General features: G+C 56.3%; 1 protein-coding gene and 1 non-coding gene across 2 annotated transcripts in view; both read left to right on the top strand.

Moving 5' to 3' along the window:
• PADI2 (peptidyl arginine deiminase 2) overlaps window positions 1-23587 on the top strand; it is a 43524-nt gene that overhangs the window by 6990 nt on the left and 12947 nt on the right. Inside the window, exons 2-8 of the mRNA XM_027060294.2 lie at window positions 6088-6271; window positions 7205-7277; window positions 12788-12849; window positions 14972-15089; window positions 15548-15673; window positions 21208-21386; window positions 23131-23234. Coding sequence (XP_026916095.1) covers window positions 6088-6271; window positions 7205-7277; window positions 12788-12849; window positions 14972-15089; window positions 15548-15673; window positions 21208-21386; window positions 23131-23234 — 846 coding nt within the window. The remainder of the gene's footprint in view (window positions 1-6087; window positions 6272-7204; window positions 7278-12787; window positions 12850-14971; window positions 15090-15547; window positions 15674-21207; window positions 21387-23130; window positions 23235-23587) is intronic.
• Window positions 1018-1150, top strand: LOC113599669 (small nucleolar RNA SNORA72). Its single transcript, XR_003420583.1, has one exon. It is a non-coding gene; the product is annotated as a small nucleolar RNA SNORA72 (small nucleolar RNA).

Here is a 23587-nt window from a genome sequence, read left to right as displayed (position 1 = left end):
ACTGTTTCTGCCCTAAGGAGAGGGGCGGCTGGAAGCACCAGTGCCTACTGAGAGAGGCTGCTGAGGTCACCAGGCAGAGAAGGGGGTGGCTGAAGAGAGACCCATCCCCGTCCCCAGCCCCCGTCACGCCAGCTAGAGGCTTTGCCTTCCTCCCGTCTGGAGGGTGCTCGCCGTGGCGTTGCCTGCCAAGCTGGCACCCACAAACCCCCTCACATCCTGCAGAGACCCGAGGGCAGGATGTTGCACTCAGACCGCCAGGAGCTGGGCTCCCTGTGGGGGTGATCCCCGCCTGGTGTTAACGAGGCCCGGGACAGGTCGATAAGCCGAGAGTTCCAGATGCCAGCTAGGAGCGGGCACGCCGTGCCCTCACGCCTGGGGCCGAGTGGGCACCCCAGCCCCACGAGGCCAAGCTGGTGACCCTTTCCTCTGACTGAGCGAAGATCGGAGAAACCGACTGGTTCCTCGGAGGCCCTAAAACCTTCGCGGGGCCGGGCACGTTAGGTCTCCACAGTCCATTCCCTTGGGCCGGGCTCAGCCAACCTCCCTCTTGCACATCTGACACCGCATTCCAGTCTTGCTCAAAGCTCCTTTGTGTGACACCAGCCATGACTCTCCATTCCCACGGCCATCACCTTGTCCCACACCGCCATCCTGACTCACCCGGACAGCGGCAGTCACTTCACTGAACCCCCCCCCCACCTTGCGCTGTTGCTCTCCTGAAACGCATTCCCCACCCCGCACCCTGGGCCATCTGTCTGCAGCGCAAAAACGATCATGTCACCGAAGCCTAGAAGCCATCAGTGCCCTCGGGGGGGACGCAGGGGGAAGGCCAGCTCCTCGCCATGACCTAGGTCCTCTCCTCCCGCCACCCCCCTCCCCTTTGCTCACAAACCGCGGCCACGCTGCCCACCCTCGTTTCTCCAACGCGCTCGGCTAACGTCCGCTTCAACCGCCACCCAGGCCGCCCGTGCTGCCGGGAATCCTCTGCTCGTCTTCCTCCTCTCCGTGTCCAATTCGTTGCTTCTCAAACTGTGGGAGCTTGTTAGAAAGGCAGTCTCCAGGCTACACGTTCGCCGTATTAAGACCACGCGTGTGTCCCCAGACCCCTGTCCCTTCCCTAGTCCTGGTTTTGCAAATGCTGGTGACATACCCCAGGGATGCCTCTTAGGCGGGAAGGGTCTGTGATCCTAGGTCTCCCATTCACCTCGAGAAATGATAGCACCTTTGCTGTAATAACTTTTGAAGATAACCGTTGTTAGTTTGCCACTAAATGAATAACGAAACGAAGAAAAGACATGGGGCACCCGAGCGGCTCAGTAGGTTGAGCGTTGGACTTCGGCTCAGGTCATGGTCTCACAGTCTATGAGTTCAAGCCCCACATCCAGCTCTCTGCTGGCAGCTTAGAGCCTGGAGCCTGTTTCAGATTCTGTGTCTCTCTCTCTCTGCCCCTCCCCTTCTCACGTTCTCCCTCTCTCTCAAAAATGAATAAACATTAAACAAATTTTTTTAAAAAGAGAAGAAAGACATGCAGTTTCATTCCACAACGTGTATGTGTAGCACATCATCATGTTGGACACTTTAAATATGCACAATTATATTTGTCAGTTGTTCCTCCATAAATTTGCGGGGGGAGGGGGGGGAAGAAATGCAGTGTTTTTTAAATTTTATTTATTTATTTTGAGAGCGTGAGAGAGAGCACAAGCAGGGCAGAGGGTGGGCAGAGAGAGAGAGAAGATTCCAAGCAGGTTGCATGCTGTCAGTGCAGAGCCCAACGTGGGGCTCGAGCTCATGAACCGTGAGATCGTGACCTGATCGTGGCCGCCACCAATTTCCCCACTCGGTCCCTCGATACTATCCTGGGCCCCTCCCTGCCTTCTCCAGGGACAATCAAGGTGCCCACAGCCCCTGGTTCTCAGGTTTCTGGGGGATGAGCTCTGAGAGGTTGGTTCTTTCTGGGGAGGGAGGCAGCCAACAGGATCTCCAGGGGACCATGGGTGCCTTTGTTGCTTCTGCCAGAGCCGCTCCAAGAATAGCTGTTTGCTCAGCTCAGAGCAGGGCTGGTGCTGGGGTAGGAGGGAATGGGGACCTGGAGCTCCAATGCCAGCCAGGGCCAGGCGTTAACCCCCTGAGCCTCTGGGGCCTCCTCCAGTTTCTCACTGGCCCCGAGGAACGAAGGTGACAGGAAGCATCACTTAGAGCAGCAGTTGTCAAAGTCGGGTCCTAAAACTCATCCTGCCCTGTGAGTTTGTAAAGCATTTTTTTCTAAACTGTATGCAGAAACCCAACGTATAAAACCAGATGAAATCATAGTGGCTGTGCGTAAAGGGAAGTGGGGACCCAGCCGAGAGATCCCCAGCTTTTCAGTGCCTCCCTCCTCACCCCTGGGTGCAGGGCCTGCGCTCCCCCGGTGCCAGCCGCCTCCCGCTGGTGTCATGCTCCCATTTTCCATTTGGTGAAACAGAGGAAAAGTGTGTTGCCCAAAGCCATCCGGCAAGTTGATGGTCAAAGCTGGGACTTGGGCTAGAGGAATATTTTCCTGACCTGAGACCACAATTGCCCAGGCTTGTGATTTTTCCCCCACACTGTATTCTACCTGTAGTACTGTTCACATTTTTCTTTACATCAACTCACATTTTATAACTTTATCTTATTTTAATTTTTTTAAGTTTATTTCTTTATTTTGAGAGAGAGAGAGCTTGAGCAGGGAAGGGGCAGAGAGAGAGAGGCGATGAACCTGATGCGGGGCTCGAACTCACAAATTATGAGATCATGACCTGAGCTGAGATCAAAAGTCAGATGTTCAACTGACTGAGCCACCCAGGCGCCCCTAACTTTAAGTGGCGATCTGGCAGGGCATCTGGCTGGCTCAGTGGGTAGGGCATGTGACTCTCCATCACGAGGTCTTGGAGCCTATTTTAAAAAATAAGTAAATAGGGGCTCCTGGGTGGCTCAGTCAGTTACGTGTCTGACTCTTGGTTTTGGCTCAGGTCATGATCTCACGGGAGTCCGAACCCCAATTTGAGCTCTGTGCTGACAGCTCAGGGTCTGCTTGAGATTCTCTCTCTCCCTCTCTCTCTCCCTGCCCCTCCCCCACTTGCGCTGTCTCTCTCTCTCTCTCTCTCTCAAAATAAATAAACTTAAAAAATTTTAATAAAAATAAATAAATGGAGGACTTCTGTTATTACCATAAATGGCAATCCTTTATCAATTGCCATGAAAACGTAACGCTTTTTTTAAATTTTTTTTCTTAACATTTATTTATTATTGAGAGACAGAGAGAGACAGAGCATGAGCAAGGGAGGGGCAGAGAGGGGAGGAGACACAGAATCGGAAGCAGGCTCCAGGCTCTGAGCCGTCAGCACAGAGCCCGACGCGGGGCTCGAACTCACGGACCGCGAGATCGTGCCCTGAGCCGAAGTCGGCCGCTCAACGGACGGAGCCACCCGGGCGCCCCGAAAAGATAACACTTTTAATAAATACATAAATCTTTTCAATTGTGCATCCACGTGCCACCTCACAGCGTCTTACGCGCATGCCCTTTGGGCGATGCCGCCTGGCACTTCTAGAAGGCTCACCTCTGTCCTGCTCAGCTCCACCCTCTTTGCTGGGGCGTGTGTGATGTGCCCAGCCCCACGCTGGTCTCTGCAGGAGGCGGGGCGGGGAGCCCCTGAAGCCCTCGGGGGCTTGCCATCCAGAGAACAGGTACCCCGTGGCAACACCCTGAGACAAAACTCAGTCCCTGCCCTGTGACGGATGACGGACAAAGCCCGTGGGACAGGAGGGGTGGGTGGGTGTCTTCTGGGTGGGCAGATGGACATGCAGAAGGTGCAAGGAACACGCCCAAGCCTGCCTCGGCAACTCAGTGGCAAAATTGGGCTCAAGCCCACGTGTTAAGCAAGTGGACCCCCAATCCGGGTTTTTGCTGCGACTCTGCTTCTCCCAACCATGAGTGTGGACAGAGGACAGCAGCCCACCGCCAACAAGCGTCCAGCCTCAGATCAGCTCAGTGACCCCGAGATGGGCTCAGGAGTTCAGAAGGGGGCAGTTGGACAAGAAACAGGGTGGCCCTGGAGCTTTTTCAGGCTCCTTTCCCAGCCCCGGGCATGGACGGCCAGACCCTGACCCACACTCTCCTGCAGTGCCCCGGACCAGTGGTCTTGGCCGGCAGCCCCTGCAGTCCGTGGCCTGGCTCAGAGACACCCTGCCTGGTGGCCTCTACAGACTCACTCACAACCTTGGTCACCCCAGGGCTCTAACCACCAGACTGCACTGCCGGGCGTCTAAACCAGTGGTTCCCTAGACCCGTGTAGCTCTGGAGCAGCATCACCAACAGGTCCCCGAAACAGTAGACACACAGGTGGCTCAGTCGTGAAGCATCTGACTTGGGCTCAGGTCGTGATCTCACGGTTCGTGAGTTCGAGCCCCACTTCGGGTAAGCCCTGCTTCTCTCTCTCTCCCTCTCTCTCTGCACCTTCTGGGATTCTCTCTCTGCCCCTTGCTCACTTGTGCCCTCCCTCTCTCAGAAAGAAAGAAAAGGAAGGAAATGGTAGAAATGCAAAGTCTCAGGCTCCACTCCAGAGCGTCTGAATCTGAAACTCTCAGGAGGGCCCGGCGATCGTCATTTAGACAAGTGTTCCGGGTGATGCTGCTGAGCTTTGAGAACCTCTGCCCTAAACCTCTCACCCAGCCTCTGGCCGCTGCTCACCTCTGCAGCTGCCCCGGCCGGACCTCCGCTCTGCCAGCCAGATGCTCCGGGGAGAGGATCCGCAAATCTCCAGCCTTAAAAAGAAAAACCCTGAGGATTTAGACCGCACCCTCTGGTGATTCTGATGCCCGACTGTAGTGGAGAACAGCTCAGGAACCGGGAGTGCCGGGCCCTCGGGACGGCAGATGTGCCTTCAAAGCTGACTCTTACCTCCATGTCTTAGTCCCAAAGCCCAGGGGAATCCCACCTAAATCCCTCTGAGCCCTCTTCGGACTGGGCGCTGGCGTTAGCAAAACTGTCCTCCCCGGACACCTTCCTCCCCCAGTCTCCCTGTCCTTCCTGTGGCCTCCCCTTAAACCAGTGTCTCAGGCAGTAACAAAATACCGCGGGTTGGCGGGCTTGAAAGGAGCCAATTCTCTCTCCCAGCCCTGGAGGCCGGAAGTCTGAGATCAGGGGCCAGCGTGGTCGGGTTGGGGTGGCAAGGCTTCCTGGCGGGCGGGTAGCCGCTCTCTGGCTGTGGCCTTCCTCGGTGCGTGGGAGAAAGATCTCTCTTCCCCTTCTCGTAAGGCGGCCAGCCCTATCAGACAGGACCTCGTGCGCATGACCTCATGGCACTTTAATTATCTTCTAAAAGCCCTGTCTTCAGATGCAGTCATGTTGGGGAGCAGGGCTCCAACATGTGTATCTGTGGGGGGACACAAATGTGCCTAGATCAAACCAGATCAAACCAGTTCGCTTCCTGCCCTGAAATCTTAATGGCTTTTCAAGAATTCTATATGTACCACCGTTTCATAGAAGGCCGCCGCAGAACCCCTAGGAATGACTGTGAGAGGGGAAGTTCCAAGGTGGGAAAGAAAGTCACGGCGGGAGGGGCCTTTGTGACAGAGCCAACCCACCCCTGCCCTTTGAGGACCCAAGTTCCAGGCTCCTTCCCTGGGCAGACCCCGCACTTGGGTGCCTGCCGCTTTGAGGCCTTTCACCCAAGTTCCGCCTGCAGCTCAGACACGGGAAGGGGGGCGGGCCCTGCCTTTGGAGCAAGTTCATTCCTTGGTCCAGGCCTCTGGGCCTGGACCCATAAGGTACCACACGGGTGCCCGTCGGAAGCCATGAGGAAGCCATTAAGAATTCAGAGCCGCAGGCCCCACCCTCGAACGTTCTGACTCAGTGGGTACGAGACGGGCCCAAGGAATCTGTATTTTAACCGAGGGCCCTCCTCACAACCAGGTGATTGTAGTGCAAGCGGGGTCCTTTGCGGGGGCCCCCAGACCCGATCCCCCAGAAGGGCCCTTGCCACCTGGCCCCCCAGGAGTTTTTTCTTGGAGCCCCTTGTCCCACCTGTCCGGGGATCGCCTCCTCCGACCCGCTCTCCTCTCTCCCTCCAGTGCGGCCCCCGCCGAGGCCCAGACCTTCAGCCTGAAGCACTCAGAGCGCGTGCGGGTAGAGGTGGTGCGTGACGGGCAGGCCGAGGAGGTGGCCGCCAACGGCAAACAGCGCTGGCTTCTGTCGCCCAGCACCACGCTGCGGGTCACTATGAGCCAGGCCAGCACCGAGGCCAGCAGCGACAAGGTACCGCGGCCGGGGAGGTGCTCCGAGGGCGGCAGGAACCAGGGGCCCAGCTAGACCGCGCCGTCCCAGCGCACAGCGAGTGGGAACCACACCCCCCCGTTTTGCCCGTTGTCTAGTTGCCACAGTGAAAGGGCGAAAAGAAAGAGGTGGGCCTAATTTTTGCAGTGCGTGGCCCTTAACACCATAGAGGACAGTCTTAGGAGTTTGACGTGATACCAGCATAAAAGAAAGACTGAGGAGCTGGCTCACGTTCTTTGTCGTACCAAGTCCGTATCGCACGGCGCGTGTCAGATCAGATTTGCCACGTTTATGTGCTCGGTACCCACGTGTGGCTGGTGGCTACTGTTTTGGAAGCTCCGTGCCAGACGGCCGAGTGATGATTTCGTGGAAGGTTAAGGCTGTCGGCTGCCGAGTGATCTATTAGAATCGCCGGAAGGTACACCCCGCAACGTCCTCGGTCTCAGCGGGGTCTAAATGGGGCGCTGAGTGCCCCTGGGTGATTTGCCCGGAGCTGAGACCAGATGTCTCGTCGCTGGGTCCTTTGATTACGAGCTTTGCCATGTGCCCCACGGCAGTGATGGCTCTGGGCGTTACTCAAAGCAAACCACCTCAGTCCCGTGCCCTGGTTGCTTAGCAGAAGCTAGTCATACATCACGGTAGACCCGGCAGAATGCACCGGGGCACACAGGTAAGCAGTCAGCACCCCAGATGCCCTCTGAGAGGAGGGGAGGCCCCTGTCCGGTTGGATAATTGGACAGAAGCAGCCCCGCCACCCAGGAATGCTTCCTGGAGGAGACGGTTGGCATGTTTGGGGAGAACTGGCCTGACAGGCCGTGAGGTATGAGTCAGGGAAGGGGGTCCCTGCAGACCTTGCTGCCTGTGATCTGTGATCTCTGCTCTTCTCTCCCTCCCGGTGCGCCCCTCCCTGCCAAGGTCACCGTCAACTACTACGAGGAGGAGGGGAGCATGCCCATTGACCAGGCTGGGCTCTTCCTCACGGCCATCGGTAAGTTGGTGGGGCTGTGGCCCGCGTGCCTTTGCTCCCCAGGGGCACCTGGCCTGTTTTCAGTGCCGCGGACCTGGCACTCGGAGCTTCCTCTGAATAATGCGGGCCCGAGAAGGGATGCACAGGTACCCAGTCCCTTCCGTACTGGGTTGGGGGGTGTCCTGCAGGAGGAGGCAGGCCCTGGCCCGCCAGCAACTCACCCTGGACCCAGCCGTGGAAACAGAGGTGCCTGGGCCCTTAACTCGCCTAGTCCAAGCCCTTCATTTGGCATTTGGCACAGCAAGGCCCAGAGAGGTTAGGGTACTTGTTCAAAGTCACACAGCAACTCCACAGCAGGTTGAGTCCGGAGCTCAGGATTATTCCTCTCCCAGGGCCTTCCCATCTGCACAGCACTCCCCTGCCCGGGTGCCAGGGCACATGGGGTAGGGTCTTCTCCAGTCCTTCAGGTCGGCTTCTTCTGCAGTCGAGGTGTTCCATGTACATGTGTATATGCTTTTTCCGGGAGGATATTTCAGGGGGTCATTCTGTCTGTCCAGCCTTAATGTAGCATTGCTAGAGTTGCCACATGGCAGGGGGAGAGAACCACCAGTTACTGAGAGTCAACTCTGTGCTGAGCACTTTAAAAACAGTAATAATGTCTTCCATTTCTTCAACACCCACTCTGTGTCCCGGCCTGTGCTGGGTGCTTTGAGGAGGAGAAGGAGAAACTCCTGAGCTTTATTGAGCACCTACAGTGTGCCAGGCTCCAATCCTAGACGTTGTACTGTCACGATTGCCATCTACTCTCGTAGCTGTCCCAAGGATCGACGGGGGGGGGTCTCAGAACTGCCCCCAGAAAACAATTCATTCCCACGTCAGGGCCGCCTCCTCCAGCCGTGTGCCGTTAGCCATCAAAATGGGCTCAACAGCAACGCTCCCCTGCTTCTCACCTTTTCCCCAGTGGGTTCTTTTGCTGGTTACCCTGACCCTCTTTCTGCACCTCATGAGGGAGAGCCCAGCCTTGGGGTGGGGTCCTCAGGACGCCCTCCGCGGGGCCTTGGGAGACAGGCGCCAATGCCTCCCCCGTTGCAGGAGGGAGCCAGCAGGCGTATGCACGTGAGGATGTCTCAGATGACCGGCCCTGAGGAAACCTAATCCCACAAAGACAGGGACACTGGTGACAAAGCAGGAAGGGCAGCGGCCAGAGGCCTGTCCAACGGGGGTGGTCCCAGAGGGCTGACCATGCCATTAGCGAGACTTCTGCCAAAGCGAGGCACACAGAACAGATGGCAATGCCCCATGAGGAGGCAGGACTGGACCCCCCTCTCCACTAAAAGACCCTGAAGCTTGTTTGCAGAGGGAGCAGCAGGGCCGAGACCCCAGAACATACTAACTACGCTTCCAGATAGTTTAGATTCCACGGGCCAGTAAAATTGTGGTTTACTCCAGTAATAAGCCTGACCATTAAAATTGTTGTTTAATGTTTCTTTATTTGAGAGAGAGTGACAGAGCATGAGCCGGGAAGGGTCAGAGACAGAGGGAGACACAGAATCCGAAGCGGGCTCCAGGCTCTGAGCTGTCAGCACAGGGCCCGAGGCGGGGCTCGAACTCATGAACCATGAGATCATGACCTGAGTCAAAGTCAGATGCTTAGCCGACCGAGCCACCCGGGCGCCCCCATCGAACCCTAGTTCTGTCCTGAGCCCACGCTGAGCAGAGAGAGCCCTGGCTGCGGAGTAGACAGAGATAAGTCTAAGTTCTGGCCCTGCCCCGTCACCCCTCTGAGCCTCAGGGCCCTCCTCTTCACGGCGCATGCTTGCGCTGTGCTCATGGGGACCCGATGGCATGCTGTGTGCAAAGAAGATGCTTAGTCAGGACTTTTTCTTTTCTCCATTCTGCTTGGGGGTAGCCACATTTCCCCTCTGCCTGAGCAAAGTTGGAAGATCCTTATTGCCCCTCAGTCTTCCTCCTGGGATTTGGAAGTAAACCCATGGTGCCCTCGGCCAAACCGGGTCTCGGTTCCCCGTCCCGCCAAGGACTCGCCGTGTGACCTTACCAAGGAGCCCACCCCTCTAGACCTCACTTTTTCCCAGCTGTGAAATGAAGCCTTTGGGCCCCGCGGTCCCCGAGGGCCTTCGAGACTCCAGGTACAGCTGATTTGCAAAGCCTCCCCCACCCCCCCAACCCCGTTGAGGGGAATGGGGGTGGGGGATGGGCTCCTCTTTGTTGCTATCCTGGCAACAGGAGCACGACGCGAGCCCTGAGAATTTTTAGCATCAACCTAAGGATCTCATTCCTTGTACCCCTTCCCCAGAGTCTAGGATGATTGCCCTAGTTGGCTGTGGGGGAGAAAGTCCTTCTTCCCCACCACACCCCAAGCTGCCCAGTTACGTAAGAAGGCCAGGCACCCTGCCACTGTCCATGGGGGCCGGCGGCCTCTGCCAAGATGCTCAGGCCTCTGTGTCAAGCCTCCGTGTCTTGATTCTCGGGGCAGACTACCTTGAACCCAATCCCAGTGACATTTCCCATAAATCTGCCCCACACCCCAGAGGCCACCTGACACCTTAGGGCTATTCTGGGGAGCTGAGGTAGAATTCAGAGCCTCTGGGAAATGTCGTCTGGAGCCTAGATGCCCCGAAACAGATGTCCTCTCCTCTCCTCCCCTCCCCCCCCTCCCCCCCCCGGGGAAGACAGAGCTATCCCAAGAGGGCAGAGCTCTGGGAGGGCCATGAGAGCCCTATTCTCTGTCCCTACAAGGATCATCCCGTCAGCATCTAGTTAAATTGAACTTTGGAGGAAGCTTTGACGGGGGAGAAGTCCTCGGTTGGGCCGCGGGTGATAAGAGGGCCCAATTAGGTAATGCCTGAATATCCTAACAGGAAGTCAATGAAACGTGTCTGAGGTTAACAAATTAAGGAAAAGCAACAGAGATTGCCTCGGGCAGGTGAGGGGATGGGATGGACAGGAAACTTATTTTTCTTTAGAAGCTGTTTGGTGCTATTTGATTTTTTTTTTTTTTTTTGCATTATGTGCAAATATTATATCGATAAAATGTTTTAACTTAAGGAACTCATCATGAGGTAGAACACAATTAAGTGCTTCGTAATTTCTGTCCTGTGATCTCGTGGACCCGCCACTGCCATGGCGGGGCCCCACCTTGACCCAGAGACAAAAGCCACAGGGGTGCGCCAGGGTGGGGATGTGGCCAGCCCCTCTGGGAATGGCCTTAAGGGGAGCAAATCTCCCCTTGAAGGCGGACTTGGGTTTCAGAAACAGCCCAAGGTGGAGATCAGCCTGAGACAGTGCAGGAAACAGGCCAAGGCCAGGGGTCTGGAGTCAGAGGCCCACCTGGGATGCCTGGCTGTGCACTCTCTGGGGACATCATGATCACTTCCCTGCTGGGTGCCTCGGTTTCCTCGTCTGTGTGGTGAGGGTGGCAGGGCGAGTGATAACTCCTCCCTGCATGGCAAGTTCTCTGCCTCTGGCAAGGGGAACTGCGCACACAGGAGAGATTGTTACCTTGAAAAGCAAAGAAAGGGATTCCTTAAGGAGCCCTGGTCTGTGGCTGGTTCTCGGGGGCGGAGCTTCGGGAAGCCAACCTCGCTGAGAGGCCGCATTGACTGGGGAATGTCCAGCTGGAACGTTCATGAAGGTCTGGGAGCCAAAATCAATACTGCTTTTCCATCTGAGACTTCGGTCGCTTAACAGCAGCTGGGGGCACCCCCCTTCACCACTTTGTCCCCAGCATCCTTACCCTGCACCAGCCTCCAGGTTATCAGCCCCGTCTGCTAACAGGTGACATCTCTGAGGTTGGGTGTGCTCACCTGTACAACGGCAACAATAATATTTATCCCATAGGACCGGGGATTCCAGGGCAGGCACTATGCCCTGAATGCCCACTGCTGGGTCCCCATGCCTGGTATAGTGCCTGGAAATAGTAGATGACCAACAGTGATTGGCTGAGCAGATGGTCGATGGGAGAAGCTTACCTAATTATGCCCTGTGGCACCTGGCATCCCTAGGGAGGCAGAGGTTAGGACCCTGGGGTGCTGCCTCTCCCAACGAAAGAGTACCCTAAAAGCTTCCCCTGCCCTGCCTCCTCCTAGACCCAGAAAAGCCACATTCAGGGAATCGGGCTATGGGCAAAGGGAAGACTTGAGTGTAATCCCCAGGGTGAGCCATCTCCGGAATGGTGACATCAGTGCCCTTCCTGTGCCAGGACCCTCCTTCCCACCCGAGCCAGGGAGAGAGCCTGCCTGCCAAGGGGACAGACCAGGAATGCATTCATTCCCACCCAACTCCTGCCCTCTGTCCAAGTCATGCTCAGCGTGAGGCCAAGCCCACGGGGCAGTTCTGGGACCTGGACTAGCTTGTTCCATTGTGTGACATCCCCATCACCTTGGGACAAGCTCCCCTGCCCCTCCCTGTTAGTCTCTAACTCAGGGGCCATTTGGCAATATCTGGGGACACTTTCATTGCTGAAATTGGGGGGTGTTACTGGCATCCAGCAGGTAGAGGCCAGAGATGCTGCTAAACATCCTCCAGTGCACAGGACAGTCCCCACAACAAAGCATCCAGCTCGAAATGTCAGCAGTGCCTACTGTTCCAATTAGTACACCTCCTCCGACTAGGAAGGGCCCCATTTTGCAGGTAAAGAACCTAAGGCTCAGAGAGGCTGTCTAAACTGCCCAAAGTCACACAGCTTGTAAGCAGAAAAGCAGGGTTCAAACCTAGTACTCTCTTGACACTAAATCTTGAGCTCATTTCACTGCCCCACACAGTTTCTGTGACACCTGTCCCCGGGACAGGCCTAAGGTCACCAAACGCCCCTTCCCCAAAAGAAAGAATAAACAGGGACCTCACCCTGGATCTTCTATCTGAGCCTGGCTTCTCGGGCACCCTGAGATCCAGAGGGGTTGGAGACCTAGTTTCCCACCCACAGTAAAACCCTGGTGGGAGGTGGGCGTTCTAGAAGAGATCACATACAAATGCACCACCTGTGTGTGCACCATCAGGACAGAAGACTGGGAAAGGCAGTCAGGAACCCCTATGAAAGTTTTTCAACTTTTTTTTAATGTTTATTTATTTTTGAGACAGAGAGAGACAGAGCATGGGCAGGGGAGGGGCAGAGAGAGAGAGAGGGAGACACAGAATCCGAAGCAGGCTCCAGGCTCTGAGCTGTCAGCACAGAGCCCGATGCGGGGCTCGAACTCACAGACGTGAGATCATGACCTGAGCCAAAGTCCGACACTCAACCGACTGAGCCACTCAGGCGCCCTGCCTGTGAAAGTTTTTAAAATGTGAGCTTCAGATCTGACCAAACACAGTGTGTGTCCCAGTTCTGCTAATGCTACCTATTCACACAGGGCACACAATTTGGCCCCTCTGAGCCAAGGCTCCTAGACCTGTAGAGCGAGGTTCATCCCGCCTACCCCCAGAACTGCCTGCGGAACAGTGAAGTATTGGGAGATCCCTGGCCTACCTCACCCTGTCCGGCAGGCTCAACAACTCACCCATGTGTCTGTCCCCAGAGATCTCCCTGGATGTGGACGCAGACCGGGATGGCGTGGTGGAGAAGAACAACCCAAGGAAGGTACCTAGTTACCAGGGCAGACGGGGCTGGCATGGGGGGGGTGGGGGGGAGTGCCTGGGGGCAGAGCCCCAGGATGGATCCCATAGTTCTCCCAGCAGACACAGACAGCTCCCCTTTTACAGAGGAGGAGACTGAGGCCCAGCGCAGGCTCCCACACATGGCACACCCGTGGCAGAGCTCACAGGGGAGCCGGGCTCCTTAAAGCAATAGCTACAGGGCCCTTTCCTGAGTCTCAGTTTCCCGCCCCCCCCCCCCCACAGGATGGGACACTAGTTTGTGGAAATAATGACCGTCCTGCCAGAGAGAAAGTGCTGCCAAAGCATTTGCTCTCATTATTTTCCCTTTTTTTTTTTTTTTTAATTTTAAAACTGAACGAGGGGGACTGTCAGGAGGAAAGATTGCATTAATCGTTCTCAGTTCAAGTCATATATTTTTTCTCACTTTAGAGGAGAGAGCAAGTGGCGGGAGGGAGGCAGAGGGAAAGAGAGAGAGAGAGAGAGAGAGAGAGAGAGAGAATCCCAAGCAGGCTCCACTCTTAGCCCAGAGCCCAACGCAAGGGCTTGATCCCAAGACCCTGGGATCATGACCTAAGCTGAAATCAAGAGTGGGATGCTCGACCAACTGAGCCATCCAGGCGCCCGTGCATGTTATTTTCCATGGTGCACACACAACGCCTCTCTTGTTCTACTCATTCATTCATTCATTCATTCATTTATTCTCTTTTATCCTGCATTCCACACTCCCATTCTGCTTCCCCACAAAGAGCCATTTTAACGGGCTCAAGGTGTTTCTTTCTGTTCTCATGATTCTTTTTTTCCTTTTTAAATTGTCTTTATTTATTTTGAGAGAGACAGAGACAGCACGAGTGGGGGAGGCGCAGACCGAGGGAGAGAGAGGCTCCACACTGTCAGTGCAGAGCCAGATGTGGGGCCTCGAACCCACAAACCACGAGATCATGACCCGAGCTGAGACCAAGAGTTAGACGCTTAACCGACGGAGCCACCCAGGCGCCCGTGTGTTCTCATGATTCTCGTAGAACGCACAGTGTGGTTCGTGCGCGTGTGTATTTTAACTCGTGTCGAGAGCCTTGTGCTGTCCATTTCATGCTGCTTTCTCCTTTGCCCTCAAGCCAGTTGTTCAGCTCCACGGGTCTCGCCCTGCGTATATCCAGGCGGTTTGCTTCTACCTATTTTCCATTTCCTGGCCTTCTACGTCACCGATATTTTTGCCAGGGGCATATGTTACTTTCATATGCCAGTTCATCCCCAGAGAGGACGTGTCTGATGCCCTCAGTGTAGACCCAGGGCGGATGCTCAGGGCTGGAGAATCAGAAGGGCCTCCAGGAAGAACGGATGGCCGTGCCACAACCAGAAGGAGGAGTGGGGTTGGCCAGGTTAGGGGGACACAGGACCACGCAGTGAGCACAGCGACGTGTAAGGGCACAGGCCTGAGAGCTGGGGGAGCAGAGCGAGCGAGGGGGAAGGTGGGGGGGGGCTGAAGGAGAGCCGGCAGGTCTCGCCGGGCCTTGCAGCCTGCAGTGAGGGATCAGGACTTTATCCTAAGTCAACAGGGAGCCCCCGGCAGGGCTTAAAGCAGGAAAGCAACATGATCTGGTTGGAGCTCGTTCCAGTTCGGCCCTGGCTGCAGCGTAGAGAATGGATCGCCTTGCAGGTCCCATTTGGACCACTCAGCATGTCTGCAAACAGCTGGGTGTCTGTCCGTCCAGGCATCTCCCCGTGATCCCCTGTGGACTTCAGAGCCTGTCATAGAATGTCGGCGGGCTCATTTCTCTGGCCTCCCTCCGTCTCCCTGCCTCCACCTCCTCCAGGCACAGGCACACCAGACACAAGGCTCATAAAAGCCCCGGTCAGTTTTCCTGTCTCTGGGTCTCCCTCTGCCACCGTCCCCCTCCTGAGCTTACCTCCAGTGCTTACACTGCCCCTCTCCGGGCATCAGATGGGGGATTCAGGTTTGCCAAGTGCCCCCTGCCCCTGATGAGCGGTGACTGCTCTTTCTGTCATCCTGGGGCTGTCTCTTTGGTGTCCCGTGGGATCTGCAGTGGCGCCGGGAATCAGCCAGAGGCTAGACAAGAAGGCACTGACCTGTCTCCCTGCTGACGCAGGCATCCTGGACGTGGGGCCCTGAGGGCCAGGGGGCCATCCTGCTGGTGAACTGTGATCGAGACACACCCTGGTTGCCCAAGGAGGATTTGAACGACGAGAAGGTCTACAGCAAGGAAGGTACCAGCGGGACCCACGCTCGGGGTTAGGGGCAGGGAGAAGCAATGGAAACACTCCTGCTCAGTCCCAGGCCAAGGCAGAGGCAGGAGCGACCTTCAGTCCCCTGGGGATGGTCGACTGAAGTATCCACTCTTGCTAAAAAAAAAAAAAAAAAAAAGACAAATCTACGAATGTGGTTCAATTGGAACCACATTTTTTAGGAGTTACACGTACCCGTACACCTAGGGAACGGACTGGAAGGAAATTCTCAAGAGGTCACAGGAGATCATGGTATTGGAGATGATAACCGGGTTTTATGCTTTTCTGCAGTTTCCACGATACACATGTGGGGGGGGGGGTGCGGGTTCTGTCTTGATGGGAAAAGTGAGGGTTATTTGCGAGCCAACAGTCCAGCCGCATGTCTCTTAATTCTAACCTCCTCGTGCATCCCCCTGCCCCGCCCCCCGCACTCGCCACAGACCTCAAGGACATGTCCCAGATGATCCTGCGGACCAAAGGCCCAGACCGCCTCCCCGTGGGATATGAGATCATTCTCTACATTTCCATGACAGACTCGGACAAAGTGGGCGTGTTCTACGTGGAGAGTGAGTGACCCCTGCCCTTCTGAACGTTTCTGTCCCTTCAGCGCTCACTGAGCTAACCTCCCCGGGGCCCAGCTCTGCCCTCCACCTTCCCCAAAGTTATCCCCAGCTCTGCCCCAGGCCTTCCCCAGACACCTCTGTGGAGGCTCCTGTCCTCCCACCCCTTAGCAGTTATGGCCCCTGCAGGTGCAGGTGACTGGAGAGGGCCAGGATTGGCCTCTTAGAAATAGCCACTGGGAGCACTCTTGTCCTGTGAAGTCACGAGGCCCCAGGGATGGGCCTCTCCCGCCTCAAAGGAGTTGGTAGTGATGCAGGTTTATGTACAACCTAGAGTCCCCCCTTCTCCATGAACCAAAGGAGGAAGGGCTTTTGAGGTCCATTTTTTCTAGAGCCACATCACCTTCCTAATATGCACCCATCACTTCCCTGGGTGTTTTCTGCCCATCTCGGACTTTCTGGAGCCGAGAACGACCTCTCTTTTTTTTTTTTAATGTTTATTTATTTTCAAGAGAGAGACCATGCGCATACACAAGCAGGGCAGGGGCAGAGAGAGAGAGAGAGAGCGGGGACAGAGGATCCGAAGCGGGCTCTGTGCTGACAGCACAGAGCCCCCCATGGGGCTCAAACTCACAAACCGTGAGGTCGCGACCTGAGCCAAAGTGAGACGCTCAACCGACTGAGCCACCTGGGTGCCCCGACTGCCTTCTAACTTTTAAAGTGTCTCCGATGAGGTTCTGGGCACCTTTGCAGAGCTGATCCCTTGCTCCTCTTGATGGTGACAGGGCACCCTGGGTCCCCGCTGTGCAGGGAGCTTGCTTCCACCACAGAACTAGCCCTCACAGCTGCCCATTCTGTCTCATTCTTTCTAGAAATACACGTTGAGCCCCCTCAGTGCCAAGTGCCATTCTCAGTGCCGGGGTCCTGGCAGTGAACTCTGCAGTCCCGGCCTGCCATGGGGGAGGCGATGGCCTAGTGAGGGAGACCTGATAAGGAGCACAACTGGAGGGAACGATACCCACCAAGTAATAGGGAACATCAGAGACAGAGGGGAGGCCTCGCTAGCCTGGGAAGGTCTGGGAAGGCTTCTCTGAGCAGGTGACATTTGAGCTGAGACCCAAATCAACAATGGGGAGGAAATAGCCATTCATGAGCTGAGGGAAGAGTGTTCCAAGCAGAGGGAACAGCACATACAAAGCCCAGAGGAGCCTCCAGCTTGGGGCGTTGGAGGAGCAAAAGGGAGACCAAAAGTGGTGGCTGTGTTGGAGTCAAGGTCAGCGATCTGGGCAGAGGCCAGGGCATGCAGAGAGAGGCCTTGGATTTTATTCTGAGTGCAGTGGAAAGTCATTAGAGGGTTTTAAGCAAGGGGCTGTCAAGATCTGATTTATGTATTAAAAGCCTCTCTCAGCAAAATAGTTTGCTTTGCAATTTGCCGTGATGTGGGGCGGGGCTTCCCCTGTGTGCCCAGCTGTCTGGGGGGCCCCGGATCTCCGGCCAACCTCTAGGGCCCACCTCTGGACAGGCTTGCTAGAACCACGAGGAGCTGGTCACGGGGGCCCTGGACCCTCACCGCGGGGGGGTGATTTAACCAGGACAGCAGTGGACAGCGGCCACCCAAAGCCAGTCCTCCCTCTGATCCACCCTGGGCCCGGACAGTGACCTCACACAGGTTGGAACGTCCCCAGAGACAGGCCGGCTCTGCTGCCCCCAGGGGGCCGGAGAGGTTGATGTTTACCCCGTCCAGTCCAGGGTTGCCACAGCGACAGGGGCTGCCGGCGGGACTGGGCCTCCACCTGTGCCTCTCGACCGTGACGTTGAATTGTAACTCGGGATGATTTGCTGGCAGTGACACCTGCACGTTATCCAGAGGGCCCTGTTTGGTAGTGGGAGGGGGTCGCCGTCTGGCCCCGCGATCACATCGCGGCCCCTCACTTGCCATCCGAGATGGGCCCTGAGTAGACAAGCACCTTGAGGCTCCATCGCCCTGTCTGTCTTATCTGGGCTGCTGTCCCGAGGGGTGAGGGGGGGCCCGTTCCTGACACGGCGACGATTCCAGAATAGTTCCCCACAAAATGTGGAATCTTGGAAAGAACAGGTGGGGGAAAGGAATAATCCATCTGTGATGGTTTTCTTTCCTTCTGGGCAAAGGTTTTCGGGCTTGGTGAAAATCTGAGTACGGCGATGGGTGAGAGCGTGTTGTGTTACATGAATGCGGTGTGTCACCTGTGTCCCCCAAGGGCTGGGGGCCGGGCTGGAGGCCAAGGGACCCCAGGAGGGAACTCCGGAGCCTGGGAGGTTCAAACCCTGCATCTGGGCAAGTCTGCTCACAAGCCCACGCCTTGTGAGTTCATCTGGGACGTAGGGATGATGAGAGGCCTGACCGTGTCCCTGCTCACGGTGGGGATTAAACAAGTAACAGGTGTCAGGTGCCCAGCGCAGCAGCCGGCCCGTGGAATGCTTCTAAAGGTGGCACTTGTTGCTTCTGTTGGGATTATTCTGACGATTATTCATTACAATCATTGCCATAGACAGAGGTCCCCAGTGCTGTCAGGCAGACACAGGTATCTGTGTTCCAGCCTCAGATTCTGCCCCAGGACCCCAACGTTGGGGCCTGACCTCGTCCTCTAAGGATACAGTGACCAGCGTGCCCCAGTCTGCCCAGGACTTTCCTGGCTTTAACACAGAAAATCCCTCCTCCTGGAAACCGCTCAGTCCCCGGCAAACCAGGACAGTTGGTCGCACTATCAAGGAGCCTCCTTGGGAGGTGGAGTGGCTCCAAAGTGACCAGAGGGTTATGCCAACCCATACCACGCGCCGGCCGGTAGGGCCAATGCCTGGGGCCAAGGAGAGGTCAGGGTGGCTGGCAGGCCCAGCCCGAGGCATGTGGGCTGCTCAACAGAAGGGCATTGTGGCGTCCCACAGGGAGAGCCGGCCATGCCCAGGCGGCCCGCACCAAGCTGGGGACGGGGGGGAAGGAGGCTCCTTGGGACACTGGCTGGATTGTTCCCACCAAGGAATCGATCCGCCCGGCGCTGACCCAAGTCACCAGAAAGAGAGAAACATAAATTGCAGGCCTCGAGGGGGAGAATACCACCTGCAGATGGGCAAGAAGGTGTCCTGGCACCTGACCCAGCTACCTGACCAGACCCCTTCCCGGCCCAGGCCCAGGCCGCATGCCCAAGTGCCCAGAGTCCTGGGGAAGTTTTGGAGCTTCCTGCGAAGACAGGTCTGCTTCTAGGCCTGAGCCCTCTCCCCTGAGCATCAGTGCAAGTGCAACCTGGGACATACGGGTGGGCCTGAGTGCCTGGAAGAGAACTTTCTCAATTACGCGCACCCATCTGGATCTACTTGGTGATCGGGAGGTACTCAGGGCGCATGCTGTCGTTTCCGGGTCGGGCCGTGACGAGCTCCTTGGCGCATCCGGTGTCTTGAGTCTATCTGCCTCATTTCTTGGGCCCACCCAAGGCAAGGTGAGGTGAGGTATTATTTCTTCGCCTTCTGCGTCAATGAGAAGGCCCTGAGGTTCTCAGGAAGGTCGGTGCCAACTCACTGACGGGCTCTTGTAATACGAATGCCAACAGGCCCCAGCTGGGTTACTGAGGGTTACCCGGGGTTACTGGGTTTCCCTGAGTTACTGATGCTGCGTCCTTTTATCTTGCAACAACTTTGTGGCGTCAGTGTTATTATCCCCATTTAACAAATGGGTGAACTGAGGCTCAGGGAGGTTAAGGTTTTGCTTGTGAAGCTAGAGCAGTATTTGAACCCAGGTCTCTCTGACTCTGGAGGTCATAACCACTAGGGTGACCTGCCCTCAGCGAGATGAATAGGTTAACCAGACCTATACCAGGGTCTAAATGAGCATATTGTCCTAATGTGAGGAACTGTCCTGAACCCGGGCTTCAGAGATTCCTCCATTTAATTTACAAGGGTTTTTTTTTTTAATGTTTATTGATTTGTGAGAGAGAGACAGAGTGTGAGCAGGGGAGAGTCAGGGGGGGGGGGGGGGGGGGCGGACACAGAATCCGAAGCAGGCTCCAGGCTCTGAGCTGTCAGCACAGAGCCCGACGCGGGGCTCGAACTCACGAACCCTGAGATCATGACCTGAGCCGAAGTCAGATGTTCAACCAACTGAGCCACCCAGGTGCCCCTTAATTTACACGTTTTAATCAAGCACCCTATTTGTACCAGGACTGTCCCGGTGACATGTTCTAACCCATGGGTGACTGGTCATTAATCATGACCATTGTTATTGACGATGAGTATTAAGCTGAGCCTGATTCTGCCCTTCCAGCTCTGCAGGGCATAAAGAAACTCCTTCTGGAAGCTCTGCATAGGGTCCTACCTCCATGCCTTTGGCATTGCAAGTATCTCCTCTCCTCGCCACACCCCACCTCTGCCACCCTAAAGGGCCTCTCAAAGTCTCCCTTCCTCTGCTCGCATGCTTCCCGCCCTGCCTCCCTTCCCCTACCCTCCCTACCCCAGTAACTGCCGGGATCTCTCTCCTGTGGCTCACTTATGACGCTTCCCACACCCGCGTTACCTTCTCGTTGGCTGAGCACCGTGCGTAGACCGAGAGAGATGCTACATCCCGACCATTTCTATCCTTCCCCAGAGGTCCTTGCCCATGCTGCAACACAGTTGTAATTCAGTACGTGTGCTCTGGCCTGAAAAACCTATAGGGCATGGCACAGAAGCCATTGGTTCATTCGGTAGATATTTATTCAACATGAACATGTGCCACGTTGGCTTTGCGCCCAGCCAGGCCTGTCTCTGCCCCCAGGTGGCAGTCTCTCAGGGCCGACAACTAGCCCCCAAGATCATACTCCCTCAGAGAGTCTGTGATGGGCAAGGAGGGGGGGCTGCAGATGCTCCACACAGAGCCCCTGCCTTGGTCTCTGGGGGATCTGGGCATAATTCCCAGAAGGGACACACATCCGGGCCTGGAAGGAAAGGAACAACCATTCCCAGCGGAGGGAAGAGCCACGAGAAGGTACAGCCAGAGACCACGTGTGGTTCTTCATGCCAACGTGACTTCTGTTCCGCAGACAGGAATTTGGGGTGCAAATGGGCACAGCGACGTTTTGTTTATTCAGGGGGAAGGGAGATTGGGGTTCAGAATTACACATGAATTTGTGTCCCAGCTTGGCCACTTGCTGGCTGTGTGGCCTCGGAGAAGCCATTTCCCTATCCTGAGACTCGGGTTCCTTATCTGTAACTCAGGGACGTAATGTCCTTCCCCCACGCCGCTAGCTGCTCAGCCATCATCTGCTGCCATTTTGTGTATACCATGGCGGGGAGGGCTAGCTCATTTCATAGGCGAGGAAGCCGGAAGCCAGAGAGGTCGTCTGGTTCCATGCCACACGGCGAGCGGGCCACAGTGCTGGGACATCGAGCGGGCCATGGCCCTTGTGGTGGCGTTTTCTGCTTGTGCTTTTCTCCCTAAGTCTAGAGGACTAGTTACTCTGCCATCTCGCCCCCTGCCCCACTGACACTGCCCCCTGGTGGGGGCGGGGACCTGACGTCGGCCCTTCTCCCTCCAGACCCTTTCTTCGGCCAGCGTTACATCCACATCCTGGGACGACGGAAGCTCTACCACGTGGTCAAGTACACGGGCGGCTCCGCAGAGCTGCTGTTCTTTGTGGAAGGCCTGCGTTTTCCCGACGAGGGCTTCCCGGGCCTGGTGTCCATCCACGTCAGCCTGCTGGAGTACATGGCCGAGGTGAGGGCTCCAGGCCTCCAGCATGAAGGGCTGCCTCCGGGGCCCAGGTGGAGTCCTTCCAGAGGGTCCGTCTCGGGGCCCCCACTCGTTCCACTGCCCTCCAAGCCTGGACCACCCCAAGCTTGGAGACCTAGATGTCCCCCCCGCCCCCCGCCAGCCACACGTGTCTGCGAGGGTCCTCAGAGCCGTGCGCTGGGGACCCTCCGGCTTGCCGCACCGACTCCCCAGGATTCCCTGTGCGTGACATTTCCGACATCCCCCACGTCTGTCCCCTGGTCTGCCCGCCCCCCTGCAGTAGCATGGGCCTGGTTCCGAGGCACAGATCCCTCCTGGTTAGCGCAGGGAGCAAACTGGGCCACATACGTGAGGTTTATCGACTACTCGTATGCCCCGCTTTTCTCTCCCCTCACCTGACTGTGGGTTACACCAACTCTGACCCACAGGCTGAACCCCAAATCCCAGCCCCAGGTCACACCCCCACCCTATGGCCACATATGTCACCCATCTTTGTTCTTGGTTTTGGGAAACCGGACGAGAAGGAGGGCACCTGCCCCTCTGGAGGAGAAGCAACCCTCACTTAGATGTATCCTGCTGACAAGGGTCTTAGGCCCAGACTCCCACCTCTCGGGCCCAGCCCGCTTTACTCAGATACAGGGAGGGACCTGGCTCTCGCGCCCACTGTCAGGTCCAGACCACTTCGGGCCAGGACACAATGGGCTCTGTAGAAGGTGAGGCTGGGGTCTAGCTCAGACTTCTGAGAACAGGCTCCAGAGTCAGACTGCCCGGCTTCGAGCCCTTGAGACACGGGGCGGGTGAATTTGCCCCCGGGCCTTCGTTTCCCTGTCTATGAAACAAACAGCAAAAGTTTCTCCTTCTGGAGCCGTTGCGAGCATCCAAACTTGTAGGAATTCATTCCTCAGAATCCCTCAGGTCCCTCAGAAGAAGAAAGGCAGGAAAGGTGACGCTAACCGGACGGGGTAAGGAGAAGGCTTCTGTTCCCACCTGTGCCTGGAGTAGCCTGACCATCGGGGTCTCAGACAGGCCCCCCTAGTGGAAACCAGCAGAGATTGAAAAAGCAGACCCAGGCAGGAAAGGCCAGGGAGGCCCATAGTCCTGTCCGCTCCCGCCTTCTCTGCCAAGGGCAGGCGCCGTTTCCTGTAGGTGTTCAAAGCCAAGTACACAAAGGAACCCTGGAGTTCGCTTGTTTTCCCTCAGGTTCCAGGCAAGCCTTCTGAACATTTCCTGAAAGAACAACCTGGCCATTGCAAAATTCCCCCCAAACATTTGAAACGTTCACCTGTAGAAAAGGGCACGGTGCCCAGAGCAGAAGCAGAAGGCGGGGGGCTGGCTCGGCCGTCCCGTGGGCCAATTTCAGGAAGTGGACTTCGATGGGGCAAGATCTGATAGTGGTTGTGTATGGCTGCAGCAGCCTGACCGCCTGGGTTCAAATCCAGGCTTTACCCCTTGCTGATCATGTGCCCGTGGGCAGCTGCATGACAAGCCTGTGACTAGAGGTCTGTGACTCAGTTTCCCCACCTGCAAAGCAAGGGGTTATGATAGTATCTACCCCCTGGGGTTGCTGTGGGGCAGAAAGGAGATGGCACATGTGACGCTACCCCAGGGCCCGGCACGCGGCGCGTGTTCAACAAGTGTAGGCTGGTTGTCGATTCCACCCGCTCTACGAGGCAGGCCTGAAACGCACCCTGACCAGACTCTGTGATCCCCTCCTTTGTCCCGTGCCCAGGAGATTCCCCTGACACCTATCTTCACGGACACCGTGGTGTTCCGGATTGCTCCGTGGATCATGACCCCCAACATCCTGCCTCCCTTGTCAGTGTTCGTGTGCTGGTAAGCAAGCAAGCGGCTAACGCCGGGGCTTTGGGGGCAGACAGATCTGAGTTCAGATCCTGGCTCTGTGATTTACCGCCCGTGTGACCTTGGGCGACCCGCGGGGCCTCTCTGTGCCTCCGTTTCTCTGAAATGCTGACATCACACAGTCACCGTGGGCATAAAAGAAGCAGGCAAAGTATTAATCCAAGGTCTTGGTACAGTTTGTGCTTCAAATACGATAGCCATCATTTCTTTTCTCACTCTCGCCCATGTCATCTGGTTGGGAACCTCCCATGGGTGTTCAGCTCATCTTAGGCAGAATTTTTTTTTTTTTTTTTTTGAGCATCTATTATGTGCTAGGCACCTGCAGC

This window comes from Acinonyx jubatus, chromosome C1, assembly GCF_027475565.1.
Source record: "Acinonyx jubatus isolate Ajub_Pintada_27869175 chromosome C1, VMU_Ajub_asm_v1.0, whole genome shotgun sequence".
Taxonomy (NCBI): Eukaryota; Metazoa; Chordata; class Mammalia; order Carnivora; family Felidae; genus Acinonyx; species Acinonyx jubatus.
Note: the sequence above shows the minus strand (reverse complement) of the source record. Positions and strands in the feature narration are given on the sequence as shown.